The sequence below is a fragment of the Dioscorea cayenensis genome, chromosome 10 (assembly GCF_009730915.1).
Source record: "Dioscorea cayenensis subsp. rotundata cultivar TDr96_F1 chromosome 10, TDr96_F1_v2_PseudoChromosome.rev07_lg8_w22 25.fasta, whole genome shotgun sequence".
Lineage (NCBI taxonomy): Eukaryota > Viridiplantae > Streptophyta > Magnoliopsida > Dioscoreales > Dioscoreaceae > Dioscorea > Dioscorea cayenensis.
This window is the reverse complement of record NC_052480.1, coordinates 4,517,481-4,537,145: the sequence shown is the minus strand read 5'-3', so window position 1 is coordinate 4,537,145 and position 19,665 is coordinate 4,517,481. Positions and strand designations below refer to the sequence as shown.

At 34.8% G+C, this 19,665-nt stretch overlaps 3 protein-coding genes across 3 annotated transcripts; 1 reads left to right on the top strand and 2 right to left on the bottom strand.

The window, feature by feature from the left end:
- Window positions 1-1,617: 1,617 nt before the first annotated feature.
- LOC120270451 (probable serine/threonine-protein kinase At1g54610) lies at window positions 1,618-7,165 on the top strand. The gene is made up of 8 exons (XM_039277457.1): window positions 1,618-2,474; window positions 3,464-3,748; window positions 3,848-4,165; window positions 4,561-4,788; window positions 5,115-5,215; window positions 5,320-5,434; window positions 5,845-6,270; window positions 6,609-7,165. Exons 1-8 carry the CDS (start codon window positions 1,986-1,988, stop codon window positions 6,810-6,812), a joined length of 2,166 nt encoding a protein of 721 aa, XP_039133391.1. The 5' UTR covers window positions 1,618-1,985; the 3' UTR covers window positions 6,813-7,165.
- Window positions 7,166-7,603: 438 nt separating this feature from the next.
- LOC120270413 lies at window positions 7,604-11,629 on the bottom strand. Its single transcript, XM_039277411.1, has 3 exons — window positions 11,218-11,629; window positions 9,112-9,263; window positions 7,604-8,505 (listed from the first exon to the last, which is right to left on the bottom strand). The coding sequence occupies exons 1-3, from the start codon at window positions 11,471-11,473 to the stop codon at window positions 7,828-7,830; spliced, it is 1,086 nt and encodes a 361-aa protein (XP_039133345.1). The 5' UTR covers window positions 11,474-11,629; the 3' UTR covers window positions 7,604-7,827.
- Window positions 11,630-14,303: 2,674 nt separating this feature from the next.
- LOC120270412 (putative methyltransferase At1g22800, mitochondrial) lies at window positions 14,304-19,348 on the bottom strand. Its single transcript, XM_039277409.1, has 10 exons — window positions 19,031-19,348; window positions 18,419-18,497; window positions 17,227-17,368; window positions 15,605-15,674; window positions 15,446-15,510; window positions 15,265-15,343; window positions 15,099-15,186; window positions 14,942-15,006; window positions 14,772-14,861; window positions 14,304-14,608 (listed from the first exon to the last, which is right to left on the bottom strand). The coding sequence occupies exons 1-10, from the start codon at window positions 19,259-19,261 to the stop codon at window positions 14,492-14,494; spliced, it is 1,026 nt and encodes a 341-aa protein (XP_039133343.1). The 5' UTR covers window positions 19,262-19,348; the 3' UTR covers window positions 14,304-14,491.
- Window positions 19,349-19,665: the final 317 nt, after the last annotated feature.

Here is a 19,665-nt window from a genome sequence, read left to right as displayed (position 1 = left end):
TCTCTTTATTTTTAATATTTATAAATATACATAATTTACTTTTAAAAAAAATTAAAAATTCCCATTGAAAGGAGCTTGACATGGCTTGAAAGTTTCAGAATCCCAAAAGTAATGAAATGTGACATGCTTTGAGAGTTTCAATGAAGAAATTGTAAAGCATTTATGTTACTTGTGTGTGTCTTTTATAATTTGAACATTCATATGAAACCCTAATTTAAGTTGATCAAGACTTCAACCCTAATTTTCTGTTTGTCTCCCACTTATACCTAAAGACTTACTGATTAAGACTTCCAATTGCAAAAGTGGGTGGGTGAGTGAGAAAAGCACACAATTTTAATGATTTTTTTTAATAAATCATATTTCATATTATAAATTTTTAATTTATTATTTTTTTCAAAAAAAAAAAAAATATTATGGTCAAAATAATTATAATGATAAGCAAAATACATGAAAAGCATATTTTAAAACCATTTCCTCTCAAATAATTTGTCCACCAATTTTTTGGTTAAAAAATAATAGTATTTTGTATTTTAATATTCATTATTTGTCTCATATACTGCATCGTGTGAGAAAGTAGACTTTAATTTTTATAATAAAAATAGAAAATAGAAAACATGAATGTTGAAATTCCAATTATACCCACCATTGAAGCAAAACTGGGCCACATGATGTGGTGGTCTTTCAGTCAATTCCTGTGACCATGAAGTAATGAATTCGGACCAAGTGGAGTTCTTTTTCCGCCATGGATTCCGTTTTTTCGAGGAACCGCGTTTTTTGCGCTACTTTTCTAAACTATTTATTGTGAAAAATTTCTCATATTTATTAAATGTTATCTTATTTTTTTTAAAAAAAATTCAATAATATATTTATCCTCAAATTTCACTACATTAATAATATCATTTTACATATATACCCCTTGTAGAGACCCATACAAATGAAGATTCTCGAGTTAATAGTACAAATTTTCTACTTTACCAAAAATATCTTTTTGTATCTTATATATATATTTAATTTTTTATAAACTTATTTTTTATGTTATAATAACATATATTAGTTTTATACGTTTAGTAAACATATGCGAATAAATATTTCAAAACATTCAAATGAAATTATTATTATTATTATTTTTTTATTTATGAAGTAGTTCAATGAGATAGTCCAAGAATTTTTTTTTAGTTGATCTTTGATCCACTATTATTTTTAAAAATCAATGACTTTAAATTAGTTCTAGTTGTAGTCTTGAGAATTCTATAAAAACATATTTTTATAAATATATAAGGATCTAAGCTCGAATTCATTTACTTAAGTGATTTAAATTTTTTTATTTATTTGAACCAATTGATTAATAAAATAGTACAATAATCATAAATTTTTACCAAACTGTATATTGATATTATATATTTAACAAGTTATATATAAATATAAAAAATTAATGTTATATATCACGAATAGTTTTATTTGTGATTTATAACATTATTCTATATAGGAATAATTTATAAGGGTATAAATTGGAATTTTATTTTAATAAAATTCAAATATCATTTTCTTTTTCGTGTAATTGTATTCCCATTTGTTCACCCAAAATAAAATATTATAATATATATATATATATAATGAAAAAAAAGGGTTGCCGGCTAGAGATCTCCATTCTGGTGAAAATTTGTCCCATTTCTCTCATCTATTTTAGGGATTTCGTGTTTGGACTGAAGTTTTTGTGGTTTTCTTATTGCTAATCTTTGTTGTTTGTGATCGGGAATTCTCGATAATCCATTGGGTTGGTACAAAGAGTTTAGAGATTGTGATTTGAGCTTTTGATCCGCTGAAATCCGTGGAATTTTAGGGTTTTTTTTGGGTGATTTTTCTTTAAAGGTGGAGTTTTTACTTGGTGTTTAGGGTTTGCATAGCGGGATTCCGAGGATTCAATGCATCAGTGATAAGCTCCGGAGACGGTGCTAGGGTTTTTGAGGTGGTAGTGATCTGTGCTTATGGGCTGCGTCTTGGCGAAGGGCATCGATAGGGAGTACTCGGAGACCCAGCGAGACAAAGGATTGAGTAGGTCTTCGCGGCGCTTCGTCGCTTCTTCTAGGAGGGACAATGTTGTGGTCTTAGATCCCAGTGGTATTGCCGGCAATGAGGGAAGTAGGGCGAGGCTCATATCGAAGGAACGAGACAATGCAGTCACCCCACCGGCTCGGTCTCCGGTTGAGGGGGATAAGAAAGCGGTGGCCGGAGTTGATAGGATTCGGGAAGGGGCTGCCCATCAGCGAGCCACTATTGTTGATTCTAGGGTTCATGGTTCCAGAATTGGGATTATGAGTAGTGTGGAGAATGGTTCTTCGATTACTGGTGTGCCAAATGGGATTGTAGGAGAGCATGTGTCCGCCGGATGGCCCTCATGGCTTGCTGCTGTTGCCGGCGAGGCTGTACAAGGGTGGCTTCCGCGGAAAGCCGAGTCCTTTGAGAAGTTTGAGAAGGTGAATTACTTGCTTGGAATTTTTCTATTATTCTTTTCAGGATTCTGATTATCCTATTGTTGGTTTCTGCCTTTGTTGTACCATGGTGCTGTTGGTGATTTTGTTCTGCTGTTCTTGTGCTATTGAGTATGCTCGAATTGAATGATTCGTATAATATTAGGCTCAATCGTCTTCCATTGGAAAAAAAAGGGAGCTGTTATTAAATCTAGAATGATCAGAATTTTTCATTTTAGGATTTGACTGAATGGTTGTTTTTTGTGCTATTGAGTATGCTCGAATTGCTGATCTTTTTTTTTGTTTTTTGTTTTTTCTTTTTATGGTCGTTTCCTATGCCTGAATGGTTGTTTTTTAGGAGGCACTGATGACTTGTCCTTTCTTAGGGGTAATATGATCCTGGTGGCCAAGTTTGGGGGGATTCAACCAAACATAAACAAACCACCAGTAGCTACCATGGACTGCCAAATCTATTCTAACAGTACAAAGACCATGGTAGAGATATGTAATATTCAGGAAATATCATTGAGGATCATGGTTATTAGCAGGATGATATTAATTTTTGTTTTATTTTGGTTAACACCTGCTTTGACAACTTTATTGATTTTTCTCTTCCATGACTCCAAATAGTGCTTCTGCATTAATTTCTCTTTTCATCATCAATGGTAATTTGTTCATTGAGTAAGATTTAGTGCAATTACTTTTTAGCCTATGGCTTACTATTTGCCTCCATTATTTTCGGCATTACCTACTCAGTTACTTCTGCATTCTTTTCTGCACCTGTCTTCACTATCATTTTCTATGCTCACTATTGCTGATGATACCATAAGTTGGCAGTTTGGCATGTTGTGATGACCTGGAACTTTATGATAGTTCTATTTGGTGTATTGTTTACTTTATGTTGTGTTTTACATAACCGACACATTCAAAGGGTTTTTTTTTAAGTGTAATTATCCATGCTTATTTTTTTCTTCCATTTGATGATGTAATTTCAGATTGGACAAGGAACCTATAGCAATGTGTACCGAGCTCGTGATTTGGAAACAGGAAAGATTGTTGCCCTTAAGAAAGTGCGGTTTGTTAACGTAGATCCTGAAAGTGTTCGTTTTATGGCTAGGGAAATTCTTGTTCTGCGAAGACTTGATCACCCAAATGTATTGAAACTTGAAGGTTTAGTTACCTCTAGAATGTCGTGCAGCCTGTATCTTGTATTTGAATATATGGAGCATGATCTTGCTGGACTTGCGGCAAACCCTAGCATCAAGTTCACTGTGCCACAGGTATTCACTGAGAAGTCAAAATATTTTCTTTGCATGAGCCTCAAACCAGTTTATTCCTCTTTCCACATTATAATTTGATGTCATTTTTTCAAATTGCAGATTAAGTGTTATATGCAACAACTTCTTTCTGGCCTTAATCATTGTCACAGTCATGGGGTCTTACATAGGGATATCAAGGGTTCTAATCTTCTCGTTGACAATAATGGCATGCTTAGGATTGCTGACTTTGGCCTGGCCACATTTTTCAGTCATAGTCAGAAGCAGCCATTGACGAGTCGTGTTGTAACATTGTGGTATCGACCACCTGAACTATTGCTCGGTGCTACTGAATATGGTGTCTCTGTTGATCTGTGGAGTGCTGGTTGTATTCTTGCAGAATTGTTTGCTGGCAAGCCAATCATGCCAGGGAGAACAGAGGTATTCCCCAAATCATCATGCCTGAATTCACATAGATTCTGAATTTTTGCACAACCATCCTTGTGGAACACACACTGCGAAGGTTTTCTCAAGAAATCTGATTAATTATTCTTTTTTCTTGTAAATGTTTGGTATTTGCCAATAATTCGTACTCTTCCAATGTAGAATTTTATTTGGCTATATATTTGGATCACGGGTTATACATGCGCGGGGGTTCTTATCTTGGTTTTTTGTGATTTGATCGCCATAGGTTGATTATTCTTTTTTCTCATAAATGCTTGGTATTTTCCACTAATTTATACTCTTCCATTGTAGAATTTTATTTGGCTATATATTTGGACCATTGGTTATACATGCTGTGGGTTCTTATCTTTTTTGTGATTTGATCACCATAGGTTGAGCAACTGCACAAGATTTTCAAGCTTTGTGGCTCACCATCTGATGAATACTGGAAGAAGGCAAAGTTGCCACATACAACAATTTTTAAACCTCAACATCCATATCGGCGTTGTATTGATGATACATTTAGAGATTTTCCTTCATCAGCTCTAGCTCTTATGAATACCCTTCTTGCAATTGAACCAGCAGAGCGAGGAACAGCAGCTTCAGCACTTGATAGTGAAGTAAGAATTTTCTTGTTTAGTTGATTCCTATCTGTTGGTTTATATATATATATATATATAATAACAATAATGATAGTTTGTAGCTTCAGTATTTAACAATTTTTCTTTCCTGATTTAATTTTTTCTTGTGCTTAGCTGTACTAATAAGTAAAAAATTTATTGTTTGTAAATTTGCTTTTCTCTTATTCAATGGTTTTCATTCAGAAATAAGTATAATGGGGTGCCTTATTTTAATTCTAATTGTAGCCATGTTTCATGCAATTTGTGTGAGTGAGAAATATCATTTATGAAATGGACCTTACTAACTAGTACTTGTATCATTTCAGTTCTTCCGGTCAAAACCTTTTGCTTGTGATCCTGCAAGTTTTCCTAAATATCCCCCCAGCAAGGAGTTAGATGCGAAGCTTCGGGATGAGGAAGCTAGGAGGCAAGTTCAATCTTAAGTGGACAACAAAATTTGCAGAATTTTCATGAAAGAATATATATATATATATATATCTGCAATATTTATTTGTGACATATCTATAACAGGCAAAGAGCAGCAGCTATGAAAGGGCATGGATCGGAATCTGGAAGGAGGGCTTCAAGAGACCCCAAAGCTATACCCATGCCAGATGCCAATGCAGAACTACAGGAGTCACTACAGGTATTGTATTTGTTTATTTCATGACATTAGTACTATGGTTTCTCAGGAATGGAACTTAAACTTCCATGCAATGGCCCTTTAACTTCTGGATGAGTTACTTCAGGATTATAGCCTTTTGAGTTTTCCTTCTGCAGAGAAAGTTGAGGCTGATAAATGTAGACTTTTGTAACATGTGGATGACATGTCTACAGTTTGGCTTTTTGCTAATTTAAGAGAAAAGTATAACATGGTATTTTGGCTTTGAACAAGTATACCTGTGTGAATGTGGAGGTGTACTTGAGTTTGCTGATTCCCACCACTCTTTCCAAGAAAAATATTACTTGAATTATCTATTTATGTTGGATTATTTATTTATTTATTACTTTGGTATTTCTAGAATCTTAGAAGCCAAATTTTTGTCATTTGTGCAGAGGAGACAAATAGATGGAAATCACAAAAGCGTCAGTGAGAAGTACAATCCACATGAGGAGACTGGTGCAGTGAACCATTCCAGAGTTATTGCAGATAATGGCTTCTTTCATTCTGGTCCGTTGATGAACTCTAGTATGCTCGGATCAAGGAACAAGAGGCCAGATGGTGAGCTTCCGTCAATACCTAACCGTTCATCAAGTACTCAGAGGGCTTCAAATGGCCGCCAGTTAAGGATGCAGAGGTCTCTTAAGCATCAAGGAGGTGGAGTTGATTTGTCCAACTTATCTGGTCTGGTTGCGGCAAGAAGCAGTGCTAGCTCCAGGTACAGTCAACTTGACGGTGCGGAGCCATCTGAGAAGTTGTTGGATAGACCTTCATCTTCTCTCAAGAAAGATGAACGACCTGGAATCAAGGAACCCACCATGGTGAGTTGTTAATCCTGATATTTAAACCTGTCCTGTTATTTATACCTTTGAGTAAATTGTTATATGGTTTCTATGAACCTGTTTCAATGTGATTAAAATAACAAGAAATAGAAAGTAGTCTTCTGATAGATATGATGCAACGAAGGTTCCCAAGTAGAATGCACTGATTAATGAAAGTTGTCTTTTCCATTTTCTTCTTCAATTATTTTTATTTTTTTATTTTTTATTTTTTCTGGCATAATGTTTCAAACATAACATGCCAATGTAGTAGAGCAACGAAATTGGAGCCTCCTGCTGTAAACTAACACCCTTTTTATTTGAAATGTTGATTATTCCAGGTTTATAACACAAAGAAGAATATCATACACTTCTCTGGACCATTGATGCCTCCAGGGGGCAATACAGAAGAAATACTGAAAGAGCATGAGAGGCGAATCCAGCATGCTGTACGCAAAGCCCGGCTTGATAAAACAAAGAACAATAGGAATGGACACTTTGAAGCATTGCTCTATCCCAGCCGGAATGGCAGTTCAGATGCATGAAAGCTAGTTCTCCATGAATTCTTTCCATATAGTTTTACTTTGTTAAGGTTATAATTGGAGCCTTAAAATGTGACCATCAGCAAAGCAGAGGTTTTGCAGCGGGAAAAGTTTCCTTTGCAAGTCGATCACCATTTGAAGTACTTGCATGCCTTTGCAGAAATAACGTGGTGATTGGCTACAGTTCTCTGTGTTATTGTAAATAAATTTAGCAATTATCAATTGTAAATTGCATTGTCATTGTCTCAGCATCTACATAGTTGATTATGCTTATGTAACTGGTAACTGGCCAAGGATATTTACTGGCATGTTTGAAAGGGAAATACACAAGTTTTTACAGTGGATCATTTAGGGGATGCCTTATCTTGTTCAGTGGATGAAATTTTGTGTAAGCAACTAATTTTAAAATGTTGTGTTTCCAAATTGAACATTTTTTCGTTCTGATATGAGTAATGCTTGTTTTGGCTGTGATAAGTTGGAGACAGTTACTAAGCGATGTTACTTCCGGTAGTTGAAGATTAAAACATCAAACAATTGTAAGTTGTATCACTCTATCTAGGTTCTGCAAGAGGGCCATCCACTCCAAGAATTGGAAAATTTTGTACAATACTCCTGTTAAAATCAGACAGATATTATTTGATTGCAAACAAGACCACTTACAAAATAACACCAATTTCCACAGCCACTAAGTTTCACTCTATATTAAGAAAAAACAAGTCAGATACAAAAGAAATAAGAATATGTGCAGAAGAAAATAGTACTAATTACAAAACAAAAATCAACCAAACTCAAGATAAAATAGGAAGACAGTCTTCAACGATACACAATAGTACTGCTTACAAATTTACATCAATTTCCATGGTGATAAAGTTTTGATCTTTATTAAAAAAAGAAAAAAAGAAAAAAAGAAAGAAAGAAAGAAGGTTATAGTTACAAGAATTTAGTAGAATAAGCCTTAAGAAAGTAGTATTAATTATGACTATCCACCCTGCTATACAATTGATTCAATGGCAGATATTCAAGAACTATCTTGCTTCGGCTTCCTGCTTAACTCCAGATATTGGCCCCCCATCAGCTGCAGAATCTGCTCCCACAACCCTGGTGACTCTGTCGATGTTCCCCCAATCACATAAGAACTGCATGCAGCGACAACCCAGTATTCCGACTCGATTTCATCGATCAACTGATCAAACTGCCACCCTGCATACCCGGAGAAAAATTTGAAGTCCTGAGGACTAAGAATGCCTTTCTTCACAAGGGCTATAGCTTCATCTAAGTTGTTCCTGGCACCAAAGCTGATTCCTGGAACTACCTGCTCAAAGCCTTGGAGAGATCTATTTCCCCTACTAGTCAGAAGGAACATGTTAGCATCTAGTGGACCTCCAAAATGGACGGAACAATCACCAAAAGTGGTTGCAAGATCAGGGTTTGGTTGTTTCATATGCCTAATCTTCTTGTTGTAGGGACGATTGATGATGACTCCAAATGGTCCTTCTCTTGGGTCTCTGTTTCCTAATCTGAGTAGAAGAACTACACTGCGCTCAAAGCTGCGAACTCCATCAAGTTTCTCAGTGGCAACAAGAACACACCCGGTTTCAGGCATTGGGATTGGGTGCGCCCATTTCAGACCAAGCTGCTGGGTTGGCTCATGTGTGGTAACATCCTTGGCAGGAGCATCAGAATCTACTACCTGTACCTGGTTATGGATTTCAAACATGTTTCTTAATAACAAAAGATAATTATACCTCAGCTTCCTATGAATCAGTAAGACCAGGGACTTAAATAGTAGCCTTGTCCAAAGCAGCATTGGAAAAATTTGTCCCATTGTTAAAAGAACAAAAAAATGACCCCACAGGATAAAAATAATAACTGAACAAGATTTACATGTGATAGTCATTGCAACAATTACTTATTGGCCAATTTAATATAGCTTGTAGTTGTCAATGTTTCATACTGGTTTACGATATAAAATTTCCAACATTTTGGAAGTCAAACAGACAATTAGTGGTATTTACACGGGCATACTGAAAAAATTAAACAAAAACAAAAGAAAAGGGAAAAACAAACATAGAACCATGGCAATAAAAATTCCAAGCAAAGCAATAAAGATGTAAAGCATCAATAGATGAGTGTTAGAACACCAGTGTCATCAAATTCAAACCATGTTACCATGGTTATGGTTATAAAAAGGTTCAATGAACTAAGTTCAATCATATTATTTAGTTGCATATGATTGAATAAACATCTAATTGAGTAAGCATACAACAAAAAAATTCTGGCATTCGGTTTAATAAGAACTCACCTGCCCTCGAATTACAAGGTTTGCCCTAAAATCTCGCCAATCTGACAGTGAGGGCTGAGGTCTATGGGTAGTATCATCAGATTCGGTTTTATCATTTGCTGGATTTGTTTCTTCAGAACCATCTCCCTCAGGGATTGATGGATCATTGTTTCCTGCAGATCAAAGGATGCCATCACAATCACAAAAGAATTCTACAATTATAAATAGAAAAATTATCTCAGAAAAAAAAGAGAGAAATAGAGAATAAATTAAACAAAAGATCAGTCCATGAATCTCTTAATTCATGATAAAGAAACAATTGCGGAACTCTTTAAGTTTCTTACCGGACATAATTAACAGTGATTAGAATCCCTATCTTCAAATGAACTAATGAAATGGAAATATGGAATGAAATATTAACAGTGATTGCATTTGACACATGAGCACTCTACAGGGCTAACATACAGATCAACATCACTTACTGCATGGCAAACTCGCAGCTAGATAATGTTCCTCCTCTTCAGATAACCGAATGAACTGAAATATGGGATGAAATATTAACAGTGATTGTTATTGACTCATGAACAGTCTACATGCTAACATGCAGAACAACAATGGACATTGCAAGGTAAACTTGCAGATAGAGTACACTATGCATTGAACGACTGGAAATGATTGCTTTACCAGAGGATATGCTCCAAAGTTCCAAACTAAAAATTTTCAAGCTTGTGAGTTCTGAAATTATAATCTCTATCACAAAATCTGGAGAAAAAAAATAAGGGAAAAAACACCACAGGAATTAAAGACTAATTCATGGAAAATCATGAGGATGCAAAACAATTTTAGAGAAAAGTTATTCAAAATATCTCCACAAAGCTAATCCAAGTAAATAAGGGGGAAACATGGAAAATGGAACAAAGACAACATAGTAAACCAACAAATGATGGAAAGAAATAATATAAAAGCATGCACTAGAAACTTGCTTCACAAATCCAAAGCTTAAAATATTCTAAACTTAACAATTTTTAGCAATCCACATAAAAAATCTTTGCTTGAGATAGAGATACTATACCAATGAGCAAAAGACTCCAGTTATTGTACAAAAATAAATAAATAAAAAAAAGAAAAGAAAAAGAACCATCCGTGATCCTATTTATTAGATCATCCATATGTCTGGCATATTTTCCTGCTAAGAAAATAGCAGAAATTAAAGCAAATTAATAACATAGGTTTGCAAGTTGAACCTTAAGCATCATCACTAAACTGTTCCCTTTTGAAACACACTTCTTCTTCCTTGTCCCTTTTAAAGAGCTATGACTTTTAAGATTCTTACCATTATGATTTTGACTCAAGTAACTTCGATAGTGGTAAAAGTTCCCAAATTATAAGTGTCAATAGTTCCTATTCATCAACACAACAAGTGAAGAAACCATGTGGAGACAGGAATATATGTTGTCAAAGGAAAGCACTATCACTTATAGTCATTTTCAAACAAATTGGAAACAGTTGAGTTCACCCAGTTGTACAAACAGAATGCATAAAAAATGTTCATGTCATGGCAATCTTTTCTGGTTCACCCATACTTTAACAGTTAATATTCCACCTCAGAAACAATGAAAGTCGATAGAATAAAGAAGAGTAAGAATAAAGGAATGGCACAAATTCTGAACTGACAAATGAGATCGAACAGATCAGGGAAACTAATTAATTTCATCCAATGAATTTTCGATTTGGATGAGATGAATATCATACAAATCTCAAATACACTTCAAAAACACCAACACAATGCAAACCCTTCCAGAAAAGAACAAACAAGACTTTACAAGTAAAGAAACAATTATTTAAAGAGCCTATTGATCATAAAAACTAACCCTTTTACAAATCATTAAAACCAAAATTACAAATTATACCGCTTCCACCGAATTTGAGAGCATTGAGAAATAGACCTCATTTCAGCCCAAATCACAACCAAAAATAACAAACCAAGAGCCAATAAATCATCAGGAAACCCCAAAAATTTCTCTATAAATCAAGAGAACCATTAAATGAAACATCTTTACAAAAAAACAAAAGATAAAATTCAAAAGGAAAGAATGAAAGAGAGAGAAATAAAAGGCAAATCCTTACCAGATGGCGAAGAATTCTCCGGATTATTCTTCTTATTAGCCGCCCTGAGCTCAAAACTCCGAAACCCCGACGAATAAGAAGCCATCCTCCTCGCCGGAAAGTACTTAACCTCCAGAAGCCCGCCAAACCCTAACGTCTCATCCGCAGAGGAGACCCTCCACCCAAGGCTCTGCCGCATCGCCAATCCCTTCTCCATCCTCGTCCCGACTCCCAAAACAGGAACCCCACCCTTAAGATTCAGAGACCAGACCTCCATGGCGACGATCAGAGAGAGATCAAACCCTTCTTTCTCCTTCTCGATCACTAGAGTTCGAGAGCTGAGCTTCGAGGAGTTCGCTGCCGTTCGCAACGATGGGGAAGCGAGGAATGGAAAAGATGGCGATTTGTTGAGGTTTCTGGTCACCGAACGGTTAGTTTAACGTTGCTCTGACCGCCCTAATCGGGTCGGATCATGAAATAAATCCAATCATGAGTCCGACAACTCGAGGATCCGCATCCGAAATCCATGATTTATGATAGTTTTCAACTATGAGAGAGAAAAGATATAAGAGCGACAAAGATAAGGGTGAAGAGAGAGAACAACAATAGTAATGATGGCTAAGCGTTGCCGTATTGAAAAAGGATGGGTCGGCTATGATTAAAAAATTGAGAAGATAATTGAACGACTGTAATGTGAAAACTATATATCCTGCTGTTAATGAATGTTATTTATTTTATTGTTCACACTGCTGGAGTTATTGAATTCAAATCTAACAACTGATGTAGACATTCGTAGAGTTTTTATCTACTGATATCCGTAGAAAACTTGATCTCTTTCAATTATACCATAAAGATATTTTATATTGTGAAATTATATTATAATTATTAAATATCAAATGCCAACTAACTTATGATCTATTAACCCATGTTTTTGGGTTAATAGGTCATAAGTGAGAGTATAAATGTATTAACTCTATGTCTGTATACACCTCTAACATGACTTGTTTATTTTTATTAAAAAAATACTATAAGAAATTTATACATGTATGCATAAGCACCCTCATCGTTTGTTCAAAATTTCTAATTCAGTTATTATAATGGGAAAATAATTAGATTATTGATGATAAAATAGTATTTTTAAAATAAAGTAGTAGGTGAAGCTTGTTATTATAAAGTATATAAAAAAGATGAGAGCTGTATGAATGTGCGTCAAATTATATATATAAGGATTAGTCAGCGTTTTGACTTTTATTACAAAAAAACTATCATAAATTTATATTTGCCTTTTATTGTTTAAAATATCCTTCAAAAGTAATTACTTGGTGAATGATTATTTTTGAATGGAAGTGGGGCGGGGCGGAGAATGGGATCCCCGTCCCCATCCCCGCTCTCCATGGACGGGAATTTCCTGGTTTAAAATTTCCCGTGAGGGAAAAATCCCCCCTCACCCTGCGGAGATCCCCGTCCCGCCCAAAACATTGATGTAAAAATTTTCTATAAATAACTATAATATTTCTAATGCATTTATGTTACACATATGCTAAAGATGCTATATACAATTGAAAATAAAAAATGTAATATATGATAAAAATAAAATAAAAATTTCTCAACTAAAGTTTTTACTACATCACATCATATATAAAAATAAAAAAATTCACACAAAAATATTTCTCCTAATAAGTCATAATATAATGTTTGATGAAACAACAACATTAAAGTACAAATTAAGTAATACAAAACAACATAAATTTTTAAAATTAAATTAAAATTACAAATCCATTAAATAAAAATTCATAATGCAAAAATTAGACAATAATTTCATGCTTCCATCAATTTGTTTCTCTTTCTCCAAAATCATTTATATTGAGAATCCAATTCCACCACTAAATAAATAATATATAACGTTATTTTCAAATTTATTGTTACAATTATATTTAAATTTAATTATTTTTAAATTAAGTTTTCTATTAAATATGAAAATTATATATACTAAAACTTATTAATAACTAAAAATATTAACAAATAAATATTTATTGATTATATATATAATATTATATTAATGTTAAAATAATTTTTAATAAATATAATAAAAATATATAATATATTTTTTCGGGAAATCCGAGGAATTTTTCCCCGCTCCCCGCCCCGCGGGGGGGAGTTTTGGGAAATCCCCACCCGCGGGAAACGGGAATTCTCCGCCCCACTTACATCCTTATTTTTTACAATTAATATTATTCCAGGAGATATTTAATACTTTGTAATTTAAATTACTCATAAAAAAAATACCAAAACATTTAATTCTGTTAATTTAATTTTTTTTTTTTGAATTTTTATTAGTAAAATATATACTAATTAACAACCATTTGTCAGTTTAACAAATTCTCCTGAAATTAAATGCCCTGACAATAGAGACAGAAGATAAATTATAGAGTTTAGAAATCATAAAATTTTCTTCATCTAATTAAATATATATGTTTTTGGTCTTGTATTGAGGAATTGCTTAAAAGGTCCAAACAACTTTATCATTGGGTCAAAAAACCCTTTGAATTTTTTCAAATCTCTGTGAAGTCCTTTTTTTTCGGAATTACTTTTAAGTCCAATGACTAGATAACATCGGATTTACTAGTCTTACATCACGTTCAAATTTTAGTTTTGCTATTTCATATTTATTATTCTTACATCACTTTCAGTTTTTATTTTTGCTCTTTAGTTTTTTTATATCAGCTTCCGATTTGACGAATATATTTAGATTTGTGTGTTGCTCTTTAGTTTTTTTATATCAGCTTCCGATTTGACGAATATATTTAGATTTGTGTGTTATCGAACAGAATTTAAACTTTCTAAAAATAACGGAAGGATGAAATGAAACTAATTATAAAAAGAGAAAATTACAGATAATAATATTTTGCCAAAAAGACTCATTCAAAAAGATTAAAAAAAGTCCCAGGGACAGCAGAGTAATTTTCTCTCTTACATTTAGTGGGTAGGACCATAGGAAGTAGGCGTAGAACGAGATCTCACTTGACAAAATAAAAAGGAATATGCCAAGCTGATACAGGGTATCAAGCATGATTTCTCATGAAGAATAATTAGATTCACAAATCATATCCTCAACCAAAGTTTGAAACCTTTCAAATCCAAAATTATAGAATGTATACAATTAATATCAATCAACATGGAAAATGGACGTTCCAGAAATTTGACTAAAAAGCAAAAAAATCAAATTTTCATCATAAATTATGTGACAAAATAGATGAGTTTGTGAGTATATGTATAAATAAAGCAAACAGAAAAATCAATTGTTTGGGTTTCCAAATTGTTTCTGGATGTCCTTGAATGAGATGGTGGCAGAGCCTCTTGCTTTGGCCTTTTGCTGTGAAGGATGTTCTTTCCATCCAGTCATGTAAATTACCTGCACAAACCAATACTACTTACAAAACTAATAGTTTTGTTGTCATCTACCGGTATGTGAAGAGTTATAAGTCACTAGTGTTTACATCAGAAGAAATTTTCTTGTTTTGATGCTTGTGTTCATTGGAAGTTTAAGCAGCAAAAGCTCAGAAGAATCATCATACCTGGAAGGTTGCCGGAATAGTTCCATCCTCAGCTGCAAACATGGACTCGTACACTGCTGCCGTAGCCAAAGCTGTTTCTCTCTTCAGGATCTGATCATATGATAATTGCATCTTTAAATTAAAGAATTTTTGTTCTCGTGACATAGGATGGAAATCTTAGCAGAACTCACATTATTTCTTTGGAGAAGAGCATTTGTCTCGCCCATTTTGCGGAGATGTTCAATAAGTTCCAAAGCTATATAAAACCAAAAAATGTGCAAAAGAAGGTGAGTTTCTTAGTTGTCACTGTGAGTGTATATAGAGAATTATAATTCTTATAATGCTAACCACTGTTATATCTGACAGTGTACTGGTCAACATCCACACCAGGAAGAGTGAAACCTGCTCTTGTCAGAAGATTGCCAGCATCTCGCACCTTAACAAAGGTCCTATGTAAGGCATCAGGACTAAAACACCAAATCCGAAAGATTAAGAGTCCACTCGGAATAAATACCTGTGCTAGAGGAGACATTCGTGGACTGATGCCTCCTTCACGTTCCATTTGTGCAATAGTGCATGCCATACGTAGCTCTCTTGACACCGGAACCAGTTACAAAACAACAAAGAACAATAAGGCACTGCATAAAAATCGAAAACTCCAAACTCCGTTATAATCATAACATCTGCTTATGTACTTTAGAGTTTCTCCACCAAGAATTGCCGCAAGGAAGAGACCATCAGGCTTCAATGCCAACCTGCACTGTGAGGTTTGAAGTAGTATTGCTAGCAATTAACTTAAAAGATATTATATTAACTATGTGATCGGAAGAAGCTTTGACATACACACAACTTACTTGTATCATGGCTCCAGGAAGATCATTTGTCCAATGGAGGTCTAAACAACTTATCACCAGGTCCAAAGAGCTTGAGAAAGAACATAAGTTTAGTAAGCAGCAAAATCAGAGAATTCTTGCAAAGAAACATGCTAAGAAGACAATGGAGAAACATGCAGAGAAGACAACGGAGAAAATGCTAGGTACCGGAACTTAGATTACCTAATAATGTTGAAGACGTCGCTCCCACAAGGCTCTATCAAATTCATTGCCACAAAGGTAATGTAAATAAAATGGTTTTCTATTTTTTACTTGTGGATTGACCTTGATGTTTGTTTCTTTTTTATGGTTGTTCTAAGGTGCTGGCAGATTCACTAATTGCAACACCTATCGACGTAGCAGGATATATTGCATTCATGGAATTCACTAAGAGTTTTATTGCTGTACTGACTAAGCAAGCTTTAGCCAGGGAATTTGTCAAGTCTCTTGTTGCGACATCTTCCAAACAACTAGGCAGAACATCAACCACAGCAAGAGTGAACACACTGGCAAAAAAGTTGAGGAAGCGATGATGTTGTAGGACTAGTGTATCAGATCAATTGCCAGAACTCTCAGGGGTCTTCTTTGTCTGCATTGAGCAGAGTATGGCGCTCTCTATCACATCCTGGACATTTGACACATTCCCAGCAACAAGCGACTTGACAAATTCCCTGGCTAAAGCTTGCTTAACCAGGGCAGCACTAAAACTCTTAGTGAATTCCATGAATGCAATAAATCATACTACGTCGATAGGTGTTGCAATTAGTGAATCCGCCAGCAACTTTAAACAACCATAAAAAAGAAACAAACAAATAAAAACATTTTATTTAACATTACCTTTGCGGCAATGAATTTGATAGAGCCTTGAGGGAGCAACGTCTTCAACATTAGGGGTTTGTCCAAGTGGCCTTCAAATAAAAAGAAAGTGCAAAATTAGTCCTAGATGGCATTTCTTTGTAGCTTTGACCATAGTCAATTTTGAAAGAACTGCTGACAGCCTCTTTCAGATATAAATATAATTGATTCAGAAGAGATGCACATGCCATGTCACCAGACTGGCAGGTCAGATCAACAAGTTATGATGATTCCACATTTTTGCGTATTTTTCTATCCTAAAAGTAAACAGTCCCTTCTACAAAAACCTAAAAGGTGGATTTTGTAGTGGTGAAAGTACAAGTCAAGGTTGGAATGTATACCAGCATAAAGCATTTAGATGAAGGCTTGCAAACAGAATGGTAGGTGTGTGATCTCTACCAACAGATCATGGTGGGCAAGACTGGCTGTTACTAGGGAAGAAGTATTCACTAAAGGAGACGGTTGTGTAGCTTTCAGTAGAGACGGTAGAGGATGAAAATTAATCACTCCAAGTGACAGATCTCATGGAAGGTGAATGGCCCTGTGGGTTTTTTTTTAAAGGTTGTGGAGGATGAGATTCACTACTATACATGACCAATCTTAATGAAGAAGCCCCTAACTAGGCATGCTGACTTTTGCAAGACCTTGTGCAACACATAATCACTTTTACAATTAAATTCAACCTGGGATTCTTTTTTGAGGGTTTTTAACTGGAAAGCTTGACTAGACATTTTCCACAAGACACTTACTTTTCCTTGACTGGAAGAAACTCTTCATCACCAACCACATAGAAAGTCTCAAGGGTGTTATCAGAATCCTTTCTATCTGAAGCCTTCAACATATTAACCATGTCAAATGACATATCCATCATGGTTAACTTTTCAATTCCACCTGGCATAATAATATGTCACCTTTTTCATCCAAATTAAAATTGATTCAAAATCAGAAAATACTTAATTGTCTATACATATTTGAACATGGCTAAATGGTAATCCACATTCATCAACCACCACGCAATTATGACCATTTGCATCAAGTTGTATGTAAGAATTTCAACATCATGAATAAGTGCCATCATACAAGCAACCGAAGTTGTAGGAATAAATAAGTTCTATAAATAATAGCATGTTAGGAATGCTAAAACTACATCCATCATGATCAGTTATGATATGAATAATCATGGTAAAAAGCTAGTAGTATCAAAATTTCATCAACACCATATATGTTCAAGACTTATAATCCGATCTAGCACTTAGTCATCCATAAATGTATTCTATGTCCGACAGAATTTCTATAAATCGATCTTAGTGAAGTTTATCACTTTCAACATTTGAATATCTACATTTACCAAATAACCAATGAAAGAGTAACATAATCTGAAAGGATAAATCACCTTTGTTCTCGTTACATTTATTAGCATATCGACTTAGTATTATGTTAGACTTCCTTTATGTAAGATCATTGTTGCCACCTCAACATTAAACTTCATATGCACTATAATACTAGTACCGTCAGCCAAGTACTTTTACATAATAAGGACAATATTAGTTTGTTCTTAGGTGTCAATATTCATGAAGTCTAACATTGAAGAGCACAAATAAATTCCAATCATGTGCTTTATGTTTAACATATGCAATGGGCACACGAATAATTTGCAAGTAATGTTGCTTGCTAGAATCACATCTAGCTGTGAAGGAAGACAATGTTTGGTATACCTCACAAAATTTTATAAAATATTAAGTAGTGTCATCAAAGCATCCTTGAGGGTCCCAATATCCTAAGAACTACGACATGCTCAAAAGCTACCTCATAACACAATGACTGGTGACAGACTCTGAAAAACGAGTTTATGAATGATCCCACAAGGGTACATACATCACAATTTTATGAAATAAATTAAACATAAAAATAATTGAATCACATCAAATAAGCAAAACTCACCACGACCGTGTAATAGGCGTCTAACAGCTTCAGAGGCGCCCCCTAAACAAAGAGCTGTGGGAAATGTTTTCCTGCAATCCTGCATAGCACAACTGAAATCCCTTATGCTGTGTATGGATTAAGGGAAAACAAAGGAACATTTTTTAAAGAAGAAAAAAACAAAGTCTAACACCCCATTCTCTTCCATTTTCTTGTCGATCTTTCTTTCTAAATTCAACCACACTCAATACAATAATTAGTTTTCTTGTATCCCAATCTTTCAACACACACACACACAGATGAAATCCTCTCAAGGACATATCTCTACTATTAATTTCACCCCGTGCATAACTTAGAACTCTAAGAACACATGGAAGTTCATCAACTTGAAACAAATTCAAAAACATTCCACTAAAAATAACAAATAAATCATCACTGGAAATTCAAAAAGAAAACACCTTTCAAAGTGCAAACACTACCAAAATGCAAAAGAAGATTTTTTTTTTTCCTTTTTATTACGGTTAAATCATTATTAAGACATCAAGCATTCACATTATTAAAATTAGATAACAATTAAGTGAACATATAGTCCCCCAAATCGCAACAATCCAAAGAGAAAGTAAAGAGAAAAACCTGGAGACGGTCCAAGAGGTTATCGGCGACAGAGTCCAAGAATTCATCACTGGAATTCATCAGCCACGCAGCCCGATCTCTCTGCTTCCTCTTGAAATCACGGTCGAAAATCTTGAAGCGAGAGCTCTGGAACCCATCGCCGTCCGTGCAGAAAGGGGCAGCAGGAATGGGATGCCTTCCCCTCCGTGCCCATCCCCTCAGAGACGCCGCTCGTCTCAGTGCCAGTGCCATGGATCATCAAGCTCTGGAGCTCCAGGGTTTCAACTCCGCGACGATCATCTCCGTGCCTCGAATGTCCTTAGTTACGGATCCCGAGGCAGTGTACATGTGGACATTGAGATTGGCATCATGTGATGAGAGGTGTCTAGTTCTTCGTAGACTTTGAGATTGGGAAATTGTGATAAGGGAAGGGTGTTTGATGGCCTTTGAGATTGGTATTTTGTGACCAGGGAGGGCTGTGCTGTCCATAGATGCAATAGACTACCAACAGCTATATTTATGCTTTTATCATGCAGTGAAATCGGTAGACCATATGTTCAATTTATGCATTTTTTGCAATGTGAATTTGGAATTATTTAAGACATAGTTTTAGATTATTTGAAGACCCAAGTTCTTTTAGTGACGTCTAAAGTACA

Excerpts from the sequence above, each read along its gene's own strand:
- LOC120270451 (XM_039277457.1), top strand. The coding sequence starts at position 1,986 with ATGGGCTGCGTCTTGGCGAAGGGCATCGATAGGGAGTACTCGGAGACC. Across the intron at positions 4,166-4,560 it reads TCATGCCAGGGAGAACAGAG|GTTGAGCAACTGCACAAGAT; the intron begins GTATTCCCCAAA and ends TGATCACCATAG. Across the intron at positions 6,271-6,608 it reads GAATCAAGGAACCCACCATG|GTTTATAACACAAAGAAGAA; the intron begins GTGAGTTGTTAA and ends TGATTATTCCAG.
- LOC120270413 (XM_039277411.1), bottom strand. The coding sequence starts at position 11,473 with ATGGAGGTCTGGTCTCTGAATCTTAAGGGTGGGGTTCCTGTTTTGGGA. Across the intron at positions 9,264-11,217 it reads GGAGAATTCTTCGCCATCTG|GAAACAATGATCCATCAATC; the intron begins GTAAGGATTTGC and ends TTTGATCTGCAG. Across the intron at positions 8,506-9,111 it reads ACCTTGTAATTCGAGGGCAG|GTACAGGTAGTAGATTCTGA; the intron begins GTGAGTTCTTAT and ends ATCCATAACCAG.
- LOC120270412 (XM_039277409.1), bottom strand. The coding sequence starts at position 19,261 with ATGGCACTGGCACTGAGACGAGCGGCGTCTCTGAGGGGATGGGCACGG. Across the intron at positions 15,675-17,226 it reads TTTCTTCCAGTCAAGGAAAA|CTCTTTGGACCTGGTGATAA; the intron begins GTAAGTGTCTTG and ends TTCTTTCTCAAG. Across the intron at positions 14,862-14,941 it reads CTCTTCTCCAAAGAAATAAT|ATCCTGAAGAGAGAAACAGC; the intron begins GTGAGTTCTGCT and ends TCATATGATCAG.